The following is a 24,118-nucleotide window of genomic DNA, read 5'->3' on the forward strand; positions in this document are numbered from 1 at the left end:
GATAATTGTCGGCTAATATTGCCCACAACCCATTGCGTGTTGGATGATGATTCATGTTTATTTAATGTTTATTCAATGTTTATTCAATGTTATCCACATTATATTTCATCTGCAACACCATTGTGAACTTTTATGAAGATAAAGTTTGGTCATTAACTTTTAAATGCATCATAATACAAACACATGAGGAGAGTCTCTACATGAAAGACCCACGACTGGCAGACCAATGTGCTACTACGTTTCTCTTCGATGCGGTAGGATATTATATTACATTGAATGTGGAGGATTTTAACTGTGACGAGATGATTGACAGGTCAGTTTAAATGGTGACAGGATCCACATAACTAAGTGACAGAGCTGTCCGTTAAAGATGCAATTATGAAGAAGTAGTATGTCCCAAAGCTTGCCTACGATTCTGATACACTTAAAATTATGTACTTTTTCTTCACAAAAACAGTACATACTTTTAGGGCATAGTATAAGTAGGCGAATTGGGATGCAGCAGAAGTCTTTATGAGGGAGTCAATGAATCCTTCATTCAAAACTATTTTTTTATTATTATTAATTCAGATTAATTCAATATTTTTGTTAAATAGAAAGCAGCAATTAACCTTTTTTTCAGAACCCAGAAGTTAATTACATGTTATTTTGTTTGGTTGTACGGTATATTCAGAATAGTGATCTCTATTTATTTTTTTAAATCGTGATTCTCAATGTATCCTGAATTGAGCAGCTCTATAAAAAAGTGCAATTCTGATTGCTTAGAAAAGTAATAGCACACCTCTTTTCAAGAAATTGCACAATTTGCGGTATCATACACATTTGTAGTGTTAACAATGCAAGACAGGTTACATGCATGTTTAGAGTTTGGAAAAAGATGATCAATAGTTATAGTAATGCTTTGTGAGCACATTTAATAGATTTTTTGTACAAGTGTATGTCTTTGTATCGTCTTCTCACCCCTTCCAACTGGTTAGCGACTGTAACCTCCAGCAGGGATGTGAGATATGCAATTCTAGTGCCACTGCTGTCTCCCAATATGGGAAGCTTGGTGAGGAAGACATGCAAAGTGCCCTGCTGAGAAGACACTGCTAACAGCTGCCCATCATCAGTCCAACACATCTGATCAAGGCCTGAGAAAGACATGAGTGAGTGTTCACTGAATATACACTCTTCAGAGAGAACTTTTTTTTTTTTAAACCCATATACAGGAAATCAATATGCATCAGAAATTATTTCATACCTTTGGTCTCCTCATCCAGCGTGACTATAGCATACATTTCCTTCAGATCAGTCAGGTCATGTATCTTAATACTTAATAGAGAGATACAATAGTGTTATCTTAGTGTAAATAAAATTTCATGTTCAATGAGAGTGATAGATAAAACATGATTGGACGAAACAGTGAAGTGTGCGTCTGAGAGCTGTAGGTGAGGTCAGTCCTTTAAATCTATTTATAAAAACTTTGTATATGTAAATTAGTTTTGACAACTGACCTAAACTGTCGATCAGCTTACCGGGAAAATGTGGTATATGGCAGTTATCCAGACATCTATTGTAATGTGCACACTAGCAAAGTCCCTTTAAGGCAAGTCATTTCACTCAGTGGTCATCTTTGAAATTATTCTCGAGCAGCTATTTCAGTCATGCAAGTATAGCTCATATCTCTTTGAATGGGGAAACATCAAATTCTCTAAAGCTGTTCTCCAAGCTTACAATTAAATTTCTTATTTGAAATCACCAATGAAATCTGACAACAACTGTCTCATAAATTTTATTTCTAAACACTTGACAAAACGCTGCATGACAAAATCATGACAAAACACTGCATTTTTCAGGCTGGACCAGCCAATGCACATGTGCAGTCATAAGTGTACATCTCAGTGACTTTACGATTGGCTCTTTTACTTAGAAGGCGGGACTTATTCCGGCATATTGCGCGTTGCACTTTCTCCCATCCATAGTTATACGAGTGCACCGTCTTTGTATATCTTAAGTCTTTGATACTAATAAACACTTACCAGTTGTCCCCACAGGATGCAGCCTTGTTTAGTGACTGTGAGATGGCGATGCTAGAAAGGCTGTCTTTATGATTGTGGGCTTGAAACAACTCTTGGCCAATCTCACGGATATGTGTGGAAATTACCACAAAATAACCATGAGAAAATCCTATCATGATATAGCCATCCCCATACCTATAGACAGAAAGGAAAATATGTGTTCAGTATATGAAAAAACACAATAAGCAATTATGTTTTGAGTGATGTTTTTTTCTCTTTGTGTTTTGGTTGACTTTTTTTTTAACCTTTAAGAAAGGTACATTATAAATAATTGTGTGCTGTCAAATCGATTAATCGCATGTTACATAAAAGTTTGTTTACATAATATATGTGTGTACATACACTATATATATTATATTTATATATATTATATATATGTGTGTGTCCGTGTCTGTGTATATATACATATACGCATATATATATATATAGAAATATGAGTGTGTGTGTGTGTATACAGTATACACACACAGACATATAATATAAATATAATAATACACACACACACACACACATATTATGTAAACATAAACTTTTATGTTCGATGCGATTAATCGATAAGACAGCACAAAAATAATTATAAATGTATTTTTAGTAGTAACTAAAATCGCAGTTCACTTTTGCATGGCACTGGCAACCAGGACGTTTTTTTTTTATTATTATTATTCTTAGTTATTGTTTATTTAGCACATGTTTTTTAAATGTCTCCAAAATGACTAAATTGATTGAAGGAACAGTCCTTAAATCTGTGGTTAAATGTCTTGTTTGAGCACAGTGGTCAAAGAGTTAAAACTGGCACTCCCACAATGAAGTACATCTGTGTGTGTGTGTGTGTGTGTGTGTGTGTGTGTGTGTGTGTGTACCAGCGGTAGGAGATGATGTTGCCATAGCGCTGCTGGAAGGCCAGTTCTATAGGGTTATCGGGATCATTAATGTTAAAAAGAAACAGGGTCTTCTTACCCAAAGCCACACTCACCTGCAAGTTAAAGATCATTTAGTCAATCTGTAGAAATATATGAATACCCATGAAACAACGTAAAAAAAAAAAAAAATACAGAGATGGAGAAAGCTTAGTTTCACTGTTTGTACAGTAATGCCAGAAAGCTTTTTACATCCATGAAGTTCAAAATAAAGAGAAAATACCCAAAAGACAAAGCACCTTAATAACACAGTATAATCCCATATTGTGATTATTACAATTATAAAAATAATATATATTATATAAAATATATATACATATTTTTTAATAGTTAATAGTATATGAATTTTACTGTGATATGAAATTACTCATAATGTAATATAAGATTTTGCTCATACGTTCACCTCTACCTATAAGTACAATCAGTGTAAAAAATCAGGTAAAATAAGCATGTCAACATACAGTGCTTTCTCCTGGAGATGATCTCTCATCTGTTTTCATCACTGAGAACTGAACATCTGCAGGATCTGCTCTCACAGAGCTCTGAGGGCAAGAAAGAGCAGAAAACAACATTTCAAACTATGCCATCTATACGTCCGCACCAGCAGATACGATAACACAGGATCTCGCTCTGACAGATCCTCACGTGCCTGTCGAATGGTGTCTCCCTCGTGGTTGCTGATCGTCATGCTGCGGTCTTCACTGCCTAACGCCAGGAGGTTGTGAGAGCTCCAACAGCCACATGTGATTTTCTTTGTGTGCTTACCTACATGAATATACAGTATGTGGGTTTTTTTTTCTTAAATCTTTTTTTACCCAAAATAAATAGTAGAAAGGAGAGGGACATAATATTTGATAAGGAGTACCTAAACTCCAGTGTATTCCATACGCCAAATACTTTTTTGTGTCTGCCCAAAATATATGTGAAGCATATTATATAAATTGTAATATATTTTTAAATAGAAAATATATTTTGTTTAAACCTTCACATTTCATGAATATATATATTTAAAAAAATTGCAAGAGGGATACGGGAAACAGTTAAAACATTAGGATAAAGGCAACCTTTTCTGTTCCTTTGGAAATGTTTTATCCATTTCATTAATATATATTTAATATTAATATAATATATTACATGATTATATTAAAATACATTATATTTATAAATAAATTATATACATATAAAAAAACACATGTCTGAAAGAAGAAATAAATATATGACATGAGAAATATTCACACGTTTCTTTTTTTATTATTATTCTATTTTACCCAGAACAGGAATCTTGCGTGAGGTTTGCTGGTTGTAGATGAGAAGGTTTCCTTTAGATGTGCCAACAGCCAACAGTGGCCCAGTTTTGGACCAGAGCAGGAAGGACATCTGATCTCTGTATCAACCGGAAAAAAGGGCATCAGCTGAAAAAAAGTTTAGAGAGTTTATTCTCTGACACATTCCCTCTCTCATCACATCACTCACCTCATACCACTGTCCAGCTGAGAGGTTTTGTTAACATTTGCATCCCACAAGTAAATGGAACTGGACTTTTCAGCAATCACAGCCAAGATATCACCATCTTTATCCCAGTCAAGAGATAGACAATTCCTGTACGCACAAAAACACGAAAGTATGAGCAACTGCAGAAAGAGAATGTCCGTCCTGCAATATTGCTCTATAGTTAAAGAAACAATATTACATCCAATCTTAAAATATCTTTAAACTCTAAATTAGAGTCTCAGACAGAGCATGCCTGAATGCTCACTTACCCAGGGAGATTTAACTCATTGACCTTCTGTCCATGTCGATCAAAGATTTTTACAAAATTGTCAGGGCTGTGGATATATAAAATATTTCACTCAAACATTGCCTAAAAAGATGAACACTTCTTGCCTATATAAACCAGCAAACGGTACTCACCCTGCAGCTGCAAGATAGTTTCCTACTGTTTTCTGCCATTTGTATTGCAAACATGATCCAGACCAGGACTTTTCTGACAGCGTGAAAACACGCTGAAAAGAAACAAAACAAGTCTCAAATAAATACAGTTCAATAATAAACGGCAGTCATAGAATATCAGGCTAAAATGACAACAAAACTACATACGATCTTGAAAGATAACGTTATAACTGTCCAATCTTTTTGGACAACATTTATATTATTAGCTGACAGGGACAAGTTTAGTTTATCCGTATTTTGCAGTTTGTTCACTTTTATTTAACGTTACATTTTTTTTCACTAGTAAGACATTGCTGCTGAGCTAACTAGCCATTGTGCTAATGCTATACGTGATGCTTTTAAAAACATCTTCGCAAAAGCAAGTGTACTTCAAATAGCGATATTCAGTTTAAATGCAATAGCAAACTAAGGTTTTTTTCATATACAAAAACATACGTGCCTTCATTTTTGTTTGCTGGAAACGTTTCACTTCCCAGGGTGCTTCACTCCGACGCGTCTTGATCTCTCTTAGCAACCTCTAAGCAACAGCCAGTCAGCGTTCCACAAACAGTAAAACAAGATTTACAAAACAGCAGAATTATAAATAGTAGACTATAATAATATATAGTATAATAATACTATAATAAGAAGAAAGGTACTCATTAATAAATACTGTAATACAATTTATAGAAAGCTATTTTTAATGAGGAGTAATATGAGTAAATAACATTATTTATCTGCCCAAATGATATGTTAAGCAAAATATAGGCTAAATAGTTGAAAAATGCGTGGTTGAAAAAGTAATACATTTTAATATAAAATGTACCTTCACAATTCACGATCACGAATATATTACCATATGTATAGTCAAAACATTAGAATAAGGCAACCCTTTCTGTTCTTGTTCTTCTATTTTTGTTAATATAATTAAATGAATTTAATTAAACTCATTATTAATTCAATATTTATAAATTTAATTCATATATTATATTTTTATTTTAAAATAAAATATTTAGTTATCTGTAAGAATAAATAAATAAAATGTTAAACAAATATATCCTGAATGATCCATGTTCAACCATTAAAAAGTTGACTGAGACCGAATCTGAAATTTAGATCTTAAAGACAGCAAACTGTTACTTTTCTTGTCGTCAGAATTCCATTTTTAATCATGTATCAGGACCTTTTTTTTGCAGTCTATAATCAGGACAAATATCAAAAGGTGTCTGTCTCCCTCATGTGGAAAAGAGAGGAAACGCAACAATTGTGACTGACCTTTGTGCTAAACGTCACGCTATTAAAGTACACGCTATGTTATTTGGAATATTATCAATTCATGCTGGTTAACATGATCATCAGGTTTTGAACGTATTGAAATGTAACTTCCAAAAATTATTCATTATTAATTTATTTTTCACACACACACGCGCATGGTTTTTTTTCTTTTTATGGGGACTTTCCATAGACATGATTTTTATACAGTACAAACTGTATATTCTATCCCCTCACACTAACCCTACCCATCATAGAAAACTTTCAGCATTTTTACATTTTCAAACAACATCACAGTATGATTTATAAGCGGTTTTCCTCATGGGCACCAAAAAATGTCCCCACAAGTAAAAGGATTTCAGATATTGCCATCTTGGTGGGGATATTTTGTCCTCATAAATGTAGGGTTTACCATTTTCTTCAAAGAAAAATGTTAGATTTATATTTATGGAGCAGCCTGTGCAGTGTTGGCAACATTTTATGCTTTACTTTGTGTATTATTAGTTTATTATTAATACGACTGATTATATCTCGTTTGGAAACAGTATGCTGTGATCTTGAAAAGACAACAATGTGCATTTCATGTTTATTCTGACACCTTCAGTTATGCTAATGCTAACTCTTCATGTAATCGTTTTACCTGTATTTTGTGTCATGTTTATCGAAATAAAACTGATAAAAAAAAATAAAGACCTCACTTTATTGGTATTTAAATAGCCTATATTAAACTTTATTCTTGTACACACGGGTGCTGTATTAAACACTAAAAAGTACTGAATGAAAGTATTTCTGTTGCTACATTTGGACGTCTGAAACGTCTCATACGAATGTCTCGTAAAATACATTTAATCCACTTCATCTGCAATAAAGACAGCAAACACTGGTAATCCATTCTGTAGACACAGGTGATAATACTCAGTGATTAAAAGCACACAAGAAAGTGGATTACACCTTAAAAAAAGTCACTTGCATGACAAAATGTTTTATTATATTTATATATATATATAAACATAAGGAGAAACAGAACACTGTGTAACAATGGGTGATAAATCTGTTCCATATAATAATCATTAGTTGCCACACTTTCTCTACTGATATGAATGGCAGGGATAGTAGATTGCGAATTTCAGACACATTCCATACATTTCCATGTAGCAACCAGGTTTGGAGGAAATCCACATGATACAATCCAAAGTATCAAAAGCATTCAATAACATTTCCTTTTTACAAACAAGACAAGATGACGAAATGGTAAAAAAAGGAAAGTCATCAAGAGAACAGTGAAATAAAGAGGGCTTGTTATAAAGGTACAGTGAACTGAAAGGTAGAATCAATACATACTACATCATAATAAATGCACAGATAAACATTCACTAAAACCTTTTCTTGGATCTCAGTTTTTGTACAAGAGGAGATTCCACATTCCACTGCCTGGGCACTGTTTTTCTAAAGGGCGGAACAAAAAAGAAAAAAAGATAACCTTAACCAATATACCTTCATGCTTCATCTAATATTTTTGTAAAACAGTATATATTGTGAAGGGTCATTTCATTATGGTTGTTGTAGCCCTGTGCTGAAATTTATTTTCAAGGAAGTACCGTGTCTATTAACGGGTAAAGCTACAGTAACATCCTCCGCTAGAGACAGCTTGAGATCCTTTCTATTTAAACTGGTTATGTTTCTTAACCCTAGTAGGGAATGTTTTATGAGCAGTAGGATGATCAAGCACAGCCTTTAATTCTTCTGCAAAATGCATGCAGTTTTGTTCATTAACAGTGTACCTGTAATTGAAATGTAAATGAACGATGTCTAAAACTATGTATTACTATCACTTCTCGTGTCTATTACCTCTTTAAGATGAAGTGCTTGTTGTATCCCTCATGAAGTCACTTTATTTAAAAGTGTGTGTGTTAAATGAATACATGTAAATTCAGCTTAGCTCTCAATGCATAATGAAATGTATAAGCTTACTTGTGCTCTGGTGACATCAGATGTAGAACACTCTCTTCTTCCTCCACATCTTTGCTTCCTGTAACTAAGGACACATTTGACCATTTTCGCACATTTCCAAGTACTCGTTGAATGGTTTAAAACTTTTGAACACCATAGTGTTGTAAATGAGATTTATGAACATAAGACTAAATGCGAATGACCATTCGCAAAAACATACCTCTTCTAGATTCATTGCAGATGGCACTGACTTGCTCTCCAAATGTCACTTCATTGATGCTCGCTTAAAAGGAATCAGAAAAGAGCTCAATTAAATAGCAGTTTCCCTAAAGATGGACTTTTGTAATTATGTTAATTACGTCCAACTGAATTAATCTTACCCTGTGGAGTACTAATGGCTCTCCCAATCTGTTTTCCTCGTCCTGTCAGGAGAGAGAGAGAGACTGAAAATTATTTTCAACTGATAATACAGATGTTCTTTAGAATATAATTATAATAAAAAATACATCTAAAATACCCTTGAAGTTGTGTGATTAATTATTGTACTGCAGATGTAAAAAATAATAATAATTTTTTAAAAAATCCCAGATATGATAGATCTGTGTTGTTCTGTATGAGCAATATTATTGTTTGGCTGCTGACAAAAAAAAATGCTGATTTTGCTTTACCTGTTGAAAACACTGTAGGGGAAGAATGGCCCCTGACTGGAGTTACCATGCCTGCATATGTGCGGCGCCTGAGAGAACGAATAATTGTAAAAGTGATGTGAATATTCATACATAACACTTTTGCCTTATTTTTATAGATAAAGTGTGCTGCTGATGATATTATTATATTGATATTGGTGATATCAAACTAAAAAGTGCCAGGTTATCTGTTGTACTTGGATGTGGCTCAGCTTTACCTCAGAGCATCAGCAGATTTTGGGGTTTGTGCGGGTCCTTTATTAGCATGAGGATGTAGAGGGGTGGCAAAACCTCCCCTCGGTGTCTGCCTCCCAACATTTGCTGCCTGGGCAGGAGAAGCCATGGCATTACCCTAAAGAAGAATGGGCAAGGGAGAGAAACAGAGGGAAGAAAGAGAGACAAGGTCAAAAACTGGCAGTAAAGGCTTTGTTGTCAAATTTCTGCTACTTTCCGATGCATGCGTATGTTTGACTAACGTTTTGTCGGGGTGACATTGTGAAGTTGGCCAATTGGTTTTCCATCTGTTGTTGTTCTTGTTGTTGTTTTTCCTTTTCAAACTGCTTCATGTTATACTCCACCTCTGCAGCCAACTGCTCATCAGCAGCAAACAGCTCCTTCACTTCTGAACGATAGTCCTGCATGGTCACCTGCAATAGACACACAAACAAAAGGCTTGTCTTGTGATGGGTGTGAATAAGTTGACATTAACTCATAAAATGGCTTTAAAAAATTGATTTTAAAATTGTGGAGTTTTTTTTAAATGTATGAATAAATTAATATAATTTAATGTCATAAAGAATTACTTAATGACACATTCGCATTTTTTGTGTGCTTTCAATCTGTCAGTTAATTAAAACATTGCTACATAAGTACTATAACTACCACAAGGATGCGTTTGATGAATCAGTGTAAACTAATGGACCCTTTTCACAGAATATATTGTTATATTACCTTAGCATTACCACAATGTCTGAGGAAGGGGCAGCAAATTTGACATCTTTCTCTTTTCTGACCACCAAAATCAATCTCTCTATATTTTTCCCTCTTTTGCAAAGTCACAGAAACCCTATCATGGACTATAGTTTGCGATTGGAGCAAATTGTAACAAAAAAGATATTTGTTGTATTCTCATTCACCACCATGGAAGTTTACCATTTAAATACCATTTAAATACCAGTTAAAGGGTTAGTTCACCCAAAAATGAAAATTATGTCATTAATGACTCACCCTCATGTCGTCCCAAGCCCATAAGACCTCCGTTCATCTTCGGAACACAGTTTAAGAGATTTTAGATTTAGTCCGAGAGCTTTCTGTCCCTCCATTGAAACTGTATGTACGGTATACTGTCCTTGTCCTAGAAAGAAAATAAAGACATCATCAAAGTAGTCTATGTGACATCAGTGGGTTAGTTAGAATGTTTTGAAGCATTGAAAATACATTTTGGTCCAAAAATAACAAAAACCACGACTTTATTCAGCATTGTATTCTCTTCCGCTTCTGTTGTCAATCCGCGTTCAGTGACGCTGGTGACGTAAGACGCTGCTGACGTGTTATCTGGTGTATCAGACAGATAACACGTCAGTTAACACGTAAAAAGTCGTAGTTTTTGTTATTTTTGGACCAAAATGTATTTTCGATGCTTCAAAACATTCTAACTAACCCACTGATGTCACATGGACTACTTTGATGATGTCTTTATTTCCTTTCTGGACAAGGACAGTATCGTACATACATTTTCAATGGAGGGACAGAAAGCTCTCGGACTAAATCTAAAATATCTTAAACTGTGTTTCGAAGATGAACGGAGGTCTTACGAGCTTGGAACGACATGAGGGCGAGTCAATGGCATAATTTTCATTTTTGGGTGAACTAACCCTTTAAATATTTTGACTGAACTTGTGCAAAAAATTGAGATGAGATGCAACAGCCCAAAACATTTGTCTGATGTGTTTAATATGTAGACAAATAATTAAAAACTAATTTATTTAAAGAAGTAGGGAGGGGGAGGCACAGGCCTTATATCTAAACATGTCTGTATACATCACCTGTAGGTACGCCATAAGGTGTTTCAGGACAGGTGAATGTTGCTCTTCCAGCATGTTCTTCAGACTGATGATGATAGGAATAACGTTCTCCACAAAGTTTCTCTTTTGGACCTGCACATAAGACAGATGGCAAGTTTAACAAAAAGCTGATGATAGTTTTTTTGACCACCTCCAGAATTTACACTCAGGATGTTCTCTCACCTGTGAGACCAACTTTTTCTGGGCCACCTGTATGACAGCTTTAGCCATGGCCATCTCATCCTCCTGAGGTTCCTCTCCTGCTGCTGGGCCGCTCATGGCTGACAGTTTCATCTCCTTCAGGGAGAGGATGTCAAATGTATCTGCAAGCAACTCTGAACCCTGAGAGTCCAGAGGCAGCTCAGAGTCCACAAAACTGGCTGGAGAAGAGAGGCATCTGTAAGGGTCACATCTATGTAATAAACCAGTGTTTCTCTGAACTTCTGTTGAGACCATAACCATTTGCTTTCAACCTGTCAATTGGATTTGCAGCTACATAAGTCATGGATAAATATTCCTGCTACTGAAAAACACAAGATAGTTAAAGGGTTAAACATTGATAAACAACATTGATAAACAAAATTGTGATCGGGTGGGGCTGGTGCTCTATTCAGGGTTCATAAAGAGTTTGGAAAAAGCTTGTTTTAAACATTATGTTTTCAATGTTTGAAATGTCCTTGAATTTTGAATATCCTCTTTGAAAATAAATGCTTGTTTTTTTCCCTTAGAACTTCCAATAAGGTTAATAAATATTTATCTTTTTTTAAAAGGTCGAGTCTGTCTCCGAAATCGCATACTCTCAAGAGTAGGTACTTATTTTGAATAAGTAATTATTTCACAAAATGTGTTCTATTTAGTATATATGTGTGTAGTATGAATGTAATCTGGATGTAGTACATTCGCCATGTTGTTATCATCATGTGATCTACCAGCGTCAGTTACATCGCTTCACTGCCATTTATAAATCCTCTCCTTTGGCCTCATGGGATAGTAAAGTGTTCATCGTATGCACACTTCAGAATCTCGCCGGAAGTAGTAGGTCATCCGGGTACTTTTTGCATATTCGTTTATGAGTACTTTCTCTTTTATGAGAAGTATCGGACATACTTTTGTCACATACTGTTTTACGCCTACTATTTAGTAGGGACGTATGCGATTTCAAATGCAGCCCAAGTCATGGGTCCCATGTGTTCTGTTCTTTTAATATCTGGAAAGGTATTGCAGCAGAAAAGGTGTGTTTCTGTTGCACCCTCTACTGTACGGATGTGAATTTGTACTTCTTTCAGCCTGACTCATTCATATTCAAATTTTTTGTTTCATATTCATTTTTGCTCTTGGTGTAAAAGGACCAATCGTCTGCGATTCATTTCACTATGTATCCCATAGCCTCCCAGTGAAAAGGTCTTTTTCTCCAGCCAGTTTTGTGGACTCACTGTTTCAGTCACTGTATTTTGTCCTGCTTGGAAGCCCATTGAATGTGCTGGAAAAGTGCTTAAATTTCACTCCTAAAATCTGTACAAAGCCTGCACACTGCAAACACCACAGAAAGCAATCTATCACAAACAGCTCTCACCAAGAATGTCCTGGCAGATTTTGGTGGTGATATTGAAGCGTTGCTCATCTGTAAAGTTTTTCAAAAGGAACCTGTAGATCCTGAAGCGTTTGCCTTGATTCTGGTGTCCTCTCAGAGAAAACCTGCTTTTCTCACTGACAGAAAAAAAACCAAAACACATTTTCAGAACTCCTAGCATTCCACATCAGTCGATTCCTCCCATAAAGGGAAAGGAAATTAAACATTGTTTCTGAACCACTGAAAAAAATCTAACATACGATGGATCATTTCAGAATGTACCTCTCAGTTTGAGGGAATTTATTATATTTCTTGTGTTTCTCATAAGAGTTGAAGTGGAAAATGCACTCAATGAAATGCTGGGAAAACATGAGGGGACTCTTCTTAAGCAGGAGGTCAACCAGGCAGTACTCACAGAGACTAAACAACAAAACAAACGAAAAACAACAACAACATTAGATTAAATGGCAAAAGAAACTTCACTGTAATAAGCTTTTCTATGTGAAGCCATATTTCTTACTCTGCAATGGCAGGATCTGGGTCCACAAGAGCAATAGCGAAGCGGAAAAACAGCGCACCTTTCCATTTCACATATTCCTCCTGTTGAAGAGCAAAACATCACAATACAGGATATTTAAAGAATCTGACAGACAGATACAAAAATAAGAAATGCTTGGAGGGTCTTGTGAGAGTACCTGCAGTAAGTTGGTGAGCATAATAAGGGTCTGTTCTCGGACGATGGGCTCTTTGTCTCTCAGACATGCTGAGATGTTTGGGATATATCGGCTCACTGTGTTGGTGTAACGCACGCAAAGGTCGCACATCACCACCACCACGTTACTGCGCACGGCCAGCTCTGTGCCCACTTCCAGCTCCCGCGCAAACACAGGGAGATACTTCAACATTAGTTCCTCGTGCTGCAAACAAAGCTTACCTATGACACAGAGAGAACAATTCTATCACATTCAGCCAGCTGGGTAATGTGTATCTCAAAAAAAAAAAAACAGGAAACAGTTTGTAAATGTTTATCACCTAATGTGATAACAGCATGAGCTCGGACCACTGTTGGCATGGAATTGGGTTTGAACTGAGACAGAGGCTGACTAGCAGGCAGTTCATGTCCTTCAGCAGGAACTGAAAGAAAACAGAATAAAAAACAAAACATGCAGTTGATGAGACAGATGTTTTTAAAGCATTACTCCAAGACCCTGATATTGACACTAGCTGTAAATTGTATCTTAATCTGTGCTTACAGCTACAGCAGATTTCTGAAAAGCTCTTGGATGTGTGTTTCAGATTTACTGAAATGACACGTGCACATGATAAGAATTCTGGGACGATGTGCATCCATACCAAGAAAAAAAAAATGGGCTCACCTAGCTGCTCTGAAGGAGTTAGAACAGACTGAACTAGAAGGAAAATTCTCTTCCCCACTTTAGATGGACAATGGAGAGAAGTGGCACCAAGTGTATAAAGATGTTTCACCTGAGATACACAGGATACATTGAAGGGAATATAACATTGCCATTTTAAAATGCAAAATGTAAATTAAACTATAACTTTATTTAATGCTTTTATTTAATGGTCTCTGAGATTCGTTTTTGAGTTTAATGCACACAGTTAAAAGTACGTTCATTTTTAACAAGGTTTATGATCATTTAAGTGTGATTGGCAAATTCCAACAGCAATAGTTTGATTGAGTGGTTAAAAACTATGTTAGATACTACATCAACACTATAAATCTAATGGGCCCGTTTACACCTGGTCACTTTTACTGATCAGACAGCCATCCGATTCGTGAAAACTGTTCCATTTACACTAAAAACAAAACAAATATAAATCCGATCTTCAATTCCCACACCATATGCAAATTTAACGTCAACAAGAGCTGCATATTATTTATTATCAGCTAATTTCTCATCAAAAGACATCAATAGGAGAGAGAGCGGCATCAGCTTATTTTTTTGTTTATTCTAAGATTATTTAGTCTCACTATTTTGAATTATTGTATGATTATCGTATGTTCAGGATGCGACACCGAACTTTCAGTTTCGTTTCGGAATCAGAATGCTTGCACAAACAGGGAATATTTCTTAAAAAAATATAAAAGAATAAAGAAAGACAAACACATTTACAGTATTATGAGTAATATGAATAAATATCAACTAAGTTTACAAAGATATTGCACTAAGCAGCGGAGTATTGCACTTACAGGCATATGCCTTGGGAGGCATTTAACCGTTTAAGAGGGAAATGGCCAGTGGGAAGAAGCTGTTCCTGTGTCTAGACATTCTATTGCCCAGTGACCTGAAACATTTAAGGCACAGAAACAGCTTCTTCCCAGAAGGCCATTTACCTCTTAAACAGTTCAATGCGGCATTTTGAGCATATGCTTGCGGAAGAAATGCTCACTCATCTGAGGTGGGCCATATCTGTGACGTTGCGTGTTGCAGTAGCACTGTCATATCTGGCTGCCGATAGCCTAACACACTCTCACACGTTTTTTTTTACTATATTGGGAGGAGTAAAATTTACATATGTGGCTTCAACAACCAGATGCATGTACACTTATCCAGTTTCGTTTGGAATGAGTCTCAAACCACCTCCTGAAACCATCAGTGTCGAAGGCGTTACGGAGGACATTTAAACCTTGTCTTTTCCGATCAGAGAAAACGCATGAAGTGACCAGGTGTAAACAGACTGATTTAAAAAGCACAACAGCAAGAAAAACAGAACAAAACAGCCGTTTAACTATAAGGATCAGAGAGGGTGGAAAATAGTCATGTAAAATTAAATTGATTGTTTTTGCTGCAAAAACTTGAACAATATTATAAATAGGCCTCAATGAAAAAAGTGTGATTTATCCCCCTTGATAAAGTGTCTGTACCAGAAGGTCTTCATTGATGTTCATAGCTCCTTTCTCTTGTAGAATGACACCAGACAGATAACTCTCACAAACAGAGACCAGCTCTCCACAGAAACGATCCAGGAACCTCTGAAACACACACACAGTATTAAAGTATAAATAAAATACATCTAATAAGGGCTTCTTGGCAATAGCATGTATGATCTTACCAATATGTCCTGAGTGTTGTCTGATCTTCCCAACCTGACCAGAGTATCCACACAGGAGTTGATCACCTCCAAAGGCAGACTGAAAGTCTTTAACCAGCCCATCAGATCATCTACACGGGTAAAATGTGCACACATTTGTAATGTATTTGAATTAAAATTCCAATACTAACAAAGCTGTGTTTTGAATGTGTAACTTTAACTGTATTAACAGTGTTACATAAACATCCAGTAGGTAATTAGACTGACTACCCTACACTACCATTCAAAAGTTTGGGCTCAGTGAGATATTTTCTTTTTTAAAGTAATATGTTATATTTCAGCAAGGATACATGAAACTGACAGTAAAGATAATATTTATAATGTTACAAAACAAATGTCTATTTCACACTGATAAAACAAAATGTTTCTTGAGCACCAAATCATTATTTTATATTTATTTCTATAATGATTTCTATTTTAGAATGATCATGTGACACTGAAACTGGAGTAATGGCTGCTAAAAATTCAGCTTTGCCAATAGAAATAAATGTACAATTTTAAAATATGCTAAAATAGAAAATAGTTAGTCTAGTTTAAATTGTAATAGTATTTCTATTCTATTTCTGAGCATAAGAGACTTCTTTCAAAAACTTTAAAAAAATCTTAAGGACAAATGGAACAATAGTGGTTCTAAGTTCATCTGAAACCAACCTGACTTAAAAAGTATTGAACTCACAAGTTATTGGTCTTACACACTCACTGAACCACAAGTCGGATTCAGGTTAAAAGGAACTGGCTGACAATACCTACTTGTTTGCTCCGTCCTTAAAGATGTAATAAACTAATGCAAGTAATAAAACCACACCACCTGTCACCAATGGCGACTATTTTTAATTATAATCACAATTAGTCATTTTTGTGTCGCATTTAAAATAATTTCAGTCCTGACACACAACACTTACCAACTATTCTGGCCTTGGTGTCATCATTGAGATTAGAGGCAATGTCACCCATAACGCTCAAGATATGACAGGTCATTGTAACTGAAACAACTGGTGACCTGATAATTAAAACAAACATCATAAAAAACATCATTGTTTTAGAACAAAATGACATGCAAAGCAAGCAGACACCATTCACAAACTGTCCATCAGTTAAAATCTAAATTATTCACTAAAAAACTACATACTCTTTGACCTCTATCCTTTATAACTGTCTGGACCATAAGGTTTGATGACACAACAAATTCCACTTCCTCAGCTGTTTTCTGACCTGATAGTATTCTCCCAGGTATCCAGAACGGTGGCGTAGTTCAGTTTAGGAGAGCAACTGGCAATTTTAGCTAACAGCAACCAGGCAGCAGCAGCCCTCTCTCTCTCTGTGTGAGACAGCAAACTGTTCACAAAGGCAGGAGTAAACTTCTGCTGTGGAGCCCACACGCTGAAAGCCTTGCTGAAATATCGGCTACAGAAGAGAAGGATGTGGAGGAGGACAGAAATAAAACAATGAAAGCAAAGAAAGGGGGAGAAATGTCACACACTGCTAGTCACAAATGATTAGGACAACGTGTAACTGACCTGAGGTCTTGACACTTCTCACACATCAGTCCCAGTAAATCCCAGGCCAGCCTCTGAGAGGTGTCGCCATCCCGATATTTGCCTTGATTCTTAATGTGAGTGATGATGACATGGTCCAGACACTCTAGAGCTTTCTCCTGCACAGAGCTCTCAGAGTCCATGACAGCCGGTAACACTCCTCTCAGCCAGGCCTCCTGCACCTCTCTATTTTCAGGCAGAGCCTGGACACATCATAATTGAAAGAAAGAAGTTTATAGGACAACGATACACAAAATAAACTAGCACTTGTCTTGAGGTTAAAGGGCTGTTCGCACCAAGGACGATAGCTAGAATAATAACGATAAAGATAAGATATAGTTTTAAAAATAATTCTAAATGTAAAAGAATAGCAGAGTCCATACCACAACTATATTACAACAAAGTCCCATTAAGACAAGTCATTTCACTCCGCATCCATCTTTGAAACTCAAATGAAATTCAAAGAGATAGGAGGTGTACTTGCATGACTGAAATGCGTCAGTTGTAAACATTAAAATGGAGAGGCACAGGTAAAAGTTTGACTCTTTTGACTAGCTAATCATTTTATTGGTCATAATAGATAGAGATAGTATGAATCCATCTGTTAGATGTAGCAATAATATGAGGTTGGAAGGGGGTGCTCACAGCGAGGAGGTCCATTAGGCACTGCATGGCTTTCTTCTTCACTGAGACAGCAGGATCCCTGCAGCGCTCTGACAGAATACTCAGATTCTCTGCACTGCATGAGACCACCCCATGCTTCAGCAGACTCATGACGGTCTACACAAACACATGAAAGACACACGATCAGGTACATCTGCTTGCTTTATACAGTTTTGACAATGAAAATAATGGCCTTGCATACTCTACCATTAAAAAGTAAGATTTTTTTAATGCTTTCTGTTAAAGAAGTCTTATGCTTACCAAGGCTGCATTCATTTGATCAAAAACAGTAATACTGTGAAATATTGTTACAATTTACAGTAACAGTTTTCTATCATAATTGATTCCTAATTTATTCCTGTAATGGCCATACTGAATTTTCAACAGCTTATTCGGTGCTCAAACAGTTCTGGAAAGTTTGTGGAAAAAGTGAGGCTTTTTTTATTCAAGATCCTTTGAATTTGATGAATAGAAATTTCAAAAGAACAGTATTATTTGAAATAGAATTTTGTAACCACGCACATGTCTTTAATGTCACTTTAATCAACAATGCTGAATAAAAGTATTCATTTCTTTCTTTTTTTTAAAGAAATCTTACTGACTAGAAACATTTAAATGGTAGTGTATAGTATTATTATTATTAACAGAAATCAGTATTTTATTTATTTTTTTAAATACATCTGTTTACTACGCAAACATAACAATAACAATGCAAAGCTCCCTCCCCATTCCAGAGACTATTTATGGAAATGAAGGTACAAAAATGGGTTAAAAACAACATTTGAATGGGCAAGTACAGTATACGGTCAGCACACCAATTAAAGCATTAGTGTTAAAAATGTACAAAATAAAAAAACGATGAAAGATGAAAAGATGAACTAGTTGACCACACTAATCAATAAGTTGACAGTTGGACGACTAATCGCCCATCGTGACCCAACCCTACTGTGACCTACACCAGTATCTGAAGGTCAAAGATCTTGCAATCACAAACAGTAATTTATTGGGTAATTCAGCAAAAACTGCCTATTTTATAGACCATAGTGGAAAGTGGTCACATACAGTAAAAATAAATAAGAACCGTTTTGGTGCAATAAACATCGACTTTAATATACTGTAGTATAATATAGGGAAAATGTGAAATGTTACAAAGTGTACAATGTATTTCATACCTCCAGTGCACTTTTTCTAGCATTGGTTTTTGGATCACTGACATGCTTTTTAAATAGAGCCATAGTTTCCTCATCTGAAAGTAAATAAAAAAATAATAATAAAGAAATAAAAATATTTAAAATGACAAGGTCTATTGGAGTTAAACTTACTCTGAAAAGAAGTATTCATAACGCTCCTGTTGGTCGTAGTGATGCTCTTGTGCTTTGTAAGCTCAATGGTTCTGAAGGTCAGGGCAGTTTTCTGACCTTTCATTGTTTCTGAAAAACATAACACACATTGAACCATCATTGAATATAAAAATCCCTCTACCTAATTTCATTTTAAGTACCAGAATACAATCTTACGCTCAGAATGGGCTGAATCCAGCATAGTCTGAGCACCTGCTGAAAAAAGAATGAGTAATCAGTATTCAAATGCATGTTACAAATAAAGAATAGAATTCCCTCATATACAAACATTTTTACAATGAGATGTATAGTTATTGTACTGTAGTAATATACATACTATTGGAGAACAGCTCATGCACACATTTTGTGGCATTCTGGGAACCCAGCTCCAGACACTGTGCCAGGCAGTGCAATGCGTGACCTCTGACCGTGGGAGAGATGTCATTACGATGATTGTAAATTATATTGTGGACCAGGAACCTGTGGGACAGGAACACAGCCAACTCAGGGTCCACTGTGTCGTCCACGTCCCTCTCACTCTGCTGCAGAAGGACCATGGTAACATCAAGCGCAAACATTCTAAATGCCACCTGTAGAGAAGGTTTTTTTCAGGAATCAGGAACAGACCAGTGCATTGACAAATATCAAATAATCTGTGCATAAATAAGGGGCCGTTATAGTCACACTGTTCACCTTGTTATTTTGGGAGTAGTTATAGAACCACTTAACAATGGCCGCGTAGTCTTGGCATGGCATCTTAGCCATCAGCTTCCCAACAGCCTGTGCTCCACTGGCTCGATATTCAGACTTCTCCACCATCTGAAAAACAGAGTGAGTTACATGGAAGATTTTTTTTTTAATGGCGACACCTCACAGGTTAGTTCTTAGAATTGATTTGAGAGGTGCATAATGACTTGCATAAATGATTTGATAGTGAATAATGATGTCTGTATGTGGCTTTGGAAAATTTGGAATATAAGACAAGTTGTATGAACTACTTTTATGGTTCTTTAATAGTGCTGTTTGTCTGTTTTGAAGCTTAACAGCTGTGGTCACTATAATATGTCATATATGCAACTGTATGTAGATTCTTATGAAAATCCAATTTTGTGTTCCATGAAAAAAATAACTATACAATAAATATATCAGGAATGACATGAGGGTTGAGAGTCAATAAAGACAAAACTGAAATTATTAAAATGAAATTATTTTTTAAATGTTCCTTCAAAATAAAATATACCTGATGGCAGATGTGTTGCACAATGATCCGTAAAAGTGGCAATGTGGCCTCCCTTTGCTGATCAACAATATGACTAGAACACATAATTCAGATAGAATCAACTCTCAGTATCAATGCAGAAGAAATATTGGGGGACAAAGTAAATCCAACATAATACATTTAGAGATTGTATGTCATTTAAAAAAATAAAATAAATAAATAAAAATAAAACCCTTTCCTATATAAAATGGAATTGGAGTCACTAACCTAATGAAAAGGATGGCATGGTCTCTGGCACCACAGACAGCCTGAGATGGAGCAAGAAGACGTGGCTTTGATCTCTCCTGTGCTTTCATCATTAGAATCACATACAGTAGCTTGCGGAACACTCGGCGACGGCACTGAACAATACAACACACAATGATCAAGCATTCATGCAACCAAAATACAGTGGTCTTCTTGAAGTAACCCCACACACCTCATCTCCTTCACCATGAATGGTTGAGCAGAGTAGCCCCAGTCCATGATAGGACAGCTCAGGCAGACTCTCTAATTGGTCAACATTCCTGTAAACACACACACACACACACACACAAGGCTGCAAAGCTTGATATAAACTCAGATGTATTTGTGTAAAAGACTCTTTAAAGGACAAGTTCGGTATTTTACACTTAAAGCCCTGTTTTAAGATTGTTTCTTAAACGTATTAAACTTTATTTTACAAAGACGTGAAACTCACCGAGTGGTCTGGGGTGTTCACTGATATGCTCACACAAAAATCGATGCAAAAGATGCTTTCCAACAGGTTTTATCGTGAAAAACTACGATAAAACCTGTTGAAAAGCATCTTTTGCAGCGATTTTTGTGTGAGCATATCAGTGAACACCCCAGACCACTCGGTGAGTTTCACGTCTTTGTAAACTAAAGTTTAATGCGTTTTATGAAGGATTGTTCTAGTGCACCTAAGCAACCATTGTGGAGGTGGGGGGGTGCTACCACAGAAACCGAAAATTCTCGGGCCAGCAGCATGTGTCCAAATTTCAGTCTTAAACGTTCTATTTCATCAGAAACGATCTTAAAACAGGGCTTTAAGTGTAAAATACCGAACTTGTCCCTTAAGAAGAAATGCATCAGTTTTTATATTTTTAACTAAAAAAAAATGTGTGTTTGTTTTAGCCTGGTCGTTAGAAATTGAGTGTGCAAATCTGAGGAAAATTGGGAGCGTAGAGGGGAGACAACAACCAATATAACACAGACCTGCAACACACTCATTATTCAAACAAACATGAGCGAAAAAAAAACCATAAAACAAATCAATCAAGTCAATTTTAAACATTAGATGACAAACTTAAATTTGAAGAAAAAAAAACTAAAAGACAATTGTAAATCTTGCCTTGAGAACAAACTGAAATTGAAATATTAAAAACTGAATAAAAATTACAAACACATTTTTTTTAATGAAAACTGAAAATAAAAGCCAATTCAAAATATAATAGTATATAAATAATGCTGTAATGCATTTTCTCATCTTTCTAATTTTGCATTTACCTTTCCTGAGAGAATGACAGATCTCCAATAACTGGTTCAAAGTTGGTAAGTTCAGTGAAAAGCTGAAAAATGAAAATACTGTAAGAAATCTCAGCATACTGTTAAGTGTAACTGTACAAAATGCACATGTTGGTTTCTATATCAACATGTGAAAGTGTTCTAACCATACTCAGATATAAGCATGCTCTGAGAACGTTATCTACTCTTCAAAGGGGTCAATTTTCTCTTTAACGGAGTAAAAGAAACAACAACAACAAAAAAGACCAAACCCTAACTACCACAAGAAGCACACAAATGCTGGCTGAGGCTGACACGCATCTCGCATCATTTACAGACCTGAACACAACTGTCAGCACTCTGAGGTTTGTCTCGAAGCGAAATTCTCTCTAGGAGTCTCAGAAGTGTGCGAACCAGTAATACAATGCCCTCTCTTAGTTTCAGCAAATCCTGGGCAGAAAAGTACATCCCATCTTCTTCGTCATCTTCATCATCATCAATCTCCATCTGCTGGGAAACAAAACACAAAAATATACAATACATGACATCACTGTCAACACTATCATTGACAGATAGATTGAATCTTTGGAGAATGTGTCAGAGTAGGAAAATGCACTTTTAAAGATGATGAGTGTAAATATCACATAATATGCAAACAAACAATAAAAAAAAATTACTATACCTCTTCTGACGCTTTCTTTGGGGGTTTGGGTCGTTTTCCAGGTTTGGTGTCACCTTGGGAGCATTTCAGAGAATCTTTCTTGCGTTTCTTGCCAGTGTCTTGAGGCCAGCATTTTAGGGGCATGTTCAGACAGGTATCAAAAAGGATCTGATGGTACACTTTATTCGCAACACTACCTGAAAATGGCCACACACAAAAAGATTAAATAAACTAATGAGACATTCTGACAGTGTTAAGGTAAAATAGAAGGATCTGACATCACGTTTGCTTTTATTTTGGTTGTGGATGACAGGTCCTTGACATCACTAACAAACTTGAAATCAGTTTTTTTTTGCTCTAGGCTATATTAATAATCCGTTGCAATCTGACCTGGTATTTTCAGCAGCAACAAGTATAGAGAGGCTGCCTGTAGACCACACAGTCTCTGTTCAAGACTGGGATTTTTGGCTTTAGCACTAAGGATGAAGTAGGACAGGACAGCCACCAAAGTTTTTGCGGAGACACCATTCTCACCAAACACCACCCAGACACTCTACAGGAAAAAAATACATGATCAAGAAATCATAAGTAGATTACATTGCAGTGAATAATAAAACGGATCTACTATATTTGTGTAAGGCCTTGGTGAGGTGAAACAGAAAGAAATCACAGAATCATCAAGTTAATACCTGTGTATTGTCATCATCCTCATTGGAGAAGGTCAAAAGCTGCATGTAGACCGTTTTGAAAACACCAGGGTCTTCCTTTATCTCCTCCTCAACAACAGGGTCAAGAGGGTCTGTGTCGGTGAACTCGAAATCCCACACTGCATCCACCCAGTCTGAAACATTTCAACAAGTCAATACCATATGTACACTGTGGCTAATGATGCAGGCAGGTCATTAAGTTTTAAAATAGACGATGAGCATGCGATTTACACTATGATTAGGCTACATAATATTACTATGGCAGTTTGAACGGATAGTTAAACGTTAGATAGAAAAGACAGTGAGTTTGGATATAGCAGAACAAAATGTTTCGCTAAAAAACACCTCAAATCTCGCATATTACAAACTATGACCCGAAACCAAAACAAACCCCCGGGATGACAGTGTCAGTTGCAGCTCAACAACATATTTTGAGGTTTAATAGAACAATACACACGATGAGTCTCGAAAATCATTTAACAATTTTTTCCAAATACATGTTTGTGACAAAAATGACACTATACCTGAAGACACGCTGTTTAATTTTAATAACTGCAGAGCACGTATCAACTCCATCTTTCGTTCAAAACAACGCGCCAACAACAGCCGCTGTAGTGGACGTCGCGTCACATATCCCAGCATGCACGGCGGCATTCACGGACGATCTCATGAATATTAATTAGAAAATGACTTTTTATTTCGTTTTAACTAAACCTAACCGTAATAACAGTGTGGTAACATGCATATATGGTACTAATCTCCAAATAATAATAATAAAACAATTAAACAACTAGAGAAAAAAAATTCTAATAACGATGAGGGATGTCAACTTAATTAATATTCATGATCTTAAACAAGTTCCGTTTCGCGCTCGGTACATCTAGCGC

General features: G+C 36.0%; 2 protein-coding genes across 5 annotated transcripts in view; both read right to left on the minus strand.

Moving 5' to 3' along the window:
- wdr19 (WD repeat domain 19) overlaps positions 1–5,453 on the minus strand; it is a 31,241-nt gene extending 25,788 nt beyond the window's left edge. Inside the window, exons 1-11 of the mRNA XM_056256917.1 lie at positions 5,367–5,453; positions 4,889–4,980; positions 4,738–4,803; positions 4,451–4,576; positions 4,246–4,361; positions 3,627–3,742; positions 3,439–3,519; positions 2,921–3,033; positions 2,022–2,195; positions 1,244–1,314; positions 961–1,133 (exon numbers count right to left, since the gene is read on the minus strand). Coding sequence (XP_056112892.1) covers positions 961–1,133; positions 1,244–1,314; positions 2,022–2,195; positions 2,921–3,033; positions 3,439–3,519; positions 3,627–3,742; positions 4,246–4,361; positions 4,451–4,576; positions 4,738–4,803; positions 4,889–4,980; positions 5,367–5,372 — 1,134 coding nt within the window. The 5' untranslated portion in view covers positions 5,373–5,453. The remainder of the gene's footprint in view (positions 1–960; positions 1,134–1,243; positions 1,315–2,021; positions 2,196–2,920; positions 3,034–3,438; positions 3,520–3,626; positions 3,743–4,245; positions 4,362–4,450; positions 4,577–4,737; positions 4,804–4,888; positions 4,981–5,366) is intronic.
- A 1,915-nt stretch (positions 5,454–7,368) lies between these two features.
- Positions 7,369–23,864, minus strand: ncapd3 (non-SMC condensin II complex, subunit D3). 4 transcript variants are annotated; one of them, XM_056256922.1, is made up of 35 exons: positions 23,756–23,864; positions 23,214–23,365; positions 22,915–23,077; positions 22,546–22,721; positions 22,203–22,370; positions 21,867–21,928; positions 20,797–20,884; positions 20,586–20,719; positions 20,340–20,412; positions 19,793–19,918; positions 19,437–19,689; positions 19,277–19,312; positions 19,082–19,189; positions 18,932–19,005; positions 17,742–17,876; positions 17,079–17,299; positions 16,774–16,965; positions 16,464–16,561; positions 15,523–15,632; positions 15,335–15,442; positions 13,824–13,932; positions 13,480–13,581; positions 13,143–13,381; positions 12,968–13,047; positions 12,730–12,867; positions 12,451–12,584; positions 11,061–11,257; positions 10,860–10,970; positions 9,291–9,461; positions 9,033–9,166; positions 8,797–8,864; positions 8,509–8,550; positions 8,349–8,411; positions 8,150–8,213; positions 7,369–7,624 (listed from the first exon to the last, which is right to left on the minus strand). In XM_056256922.1, exons 1-35 carry the CDS (start codon positions 23,805–23,807, stop codon positions 7,552–7,554), a joined length of 4,254 nt encoding a protein of 1,417 aa, XP_056112897.1. In that variant the 5' UTR covers positions 23,808–23,864; the 3' UTR covers positions 7,369–7,551. The 4 variants fall into 4 exon arrangements, with proteins under 4 accessions (XP_056112897.1, XP_056112895.1, XP_056112896.1 ...); XM_056256920.1 differs by having other exon boundaries at positions 19,277–19,315; XM_056256921.1 differs by having other exon boundaries at positions 22,203–22,373.
- Between the last annotated feature and the right edge of the window lie 254 nt (positions 23,865–24,118).

The sequence above is a fragment of the Rhinichthys klamathensis genome, unplaced genomic scaffold (assembly GCF_029890125.1).
Source record: "Rhinichthys klamathensis goyatoka isolate OS25496 unplaced genomic scaffold, OSU_Roscu_1.1 h1tg000133l_1, whole genome shotgun sequence".
In the NCBI taxonomy this organism is placed as follows: Eukaryota; Metazoa; Chordata; class Actinopteri; order Cypriniformes; family Leuciscidae; genus Rhinichthys; species Rhinichthys klamathensis.

Coding starts and splice junctions, on each gene's coding strand:
- ncapd3 (XM_056256919.1), bottom strand. CDS start 23,807: ATGGAGTTGATACGTGCTCTGCAGTTATTAAAATTAAACAGCGTGTCT. Junction 20,885..21,866: donor CTGTCATTCTCTCAGGAAAG/GTAAATGCAAAA, acceptor GTGTGTTTACAG/GAATGTTGACCAATTAGAGA. Junction 9,462..10,859: donor ACCTTATGGCGTACCTACAG/GTGATGTATACA, acceptor TGTCTATTGCAG/GTGACCATGCAGGACTATCG.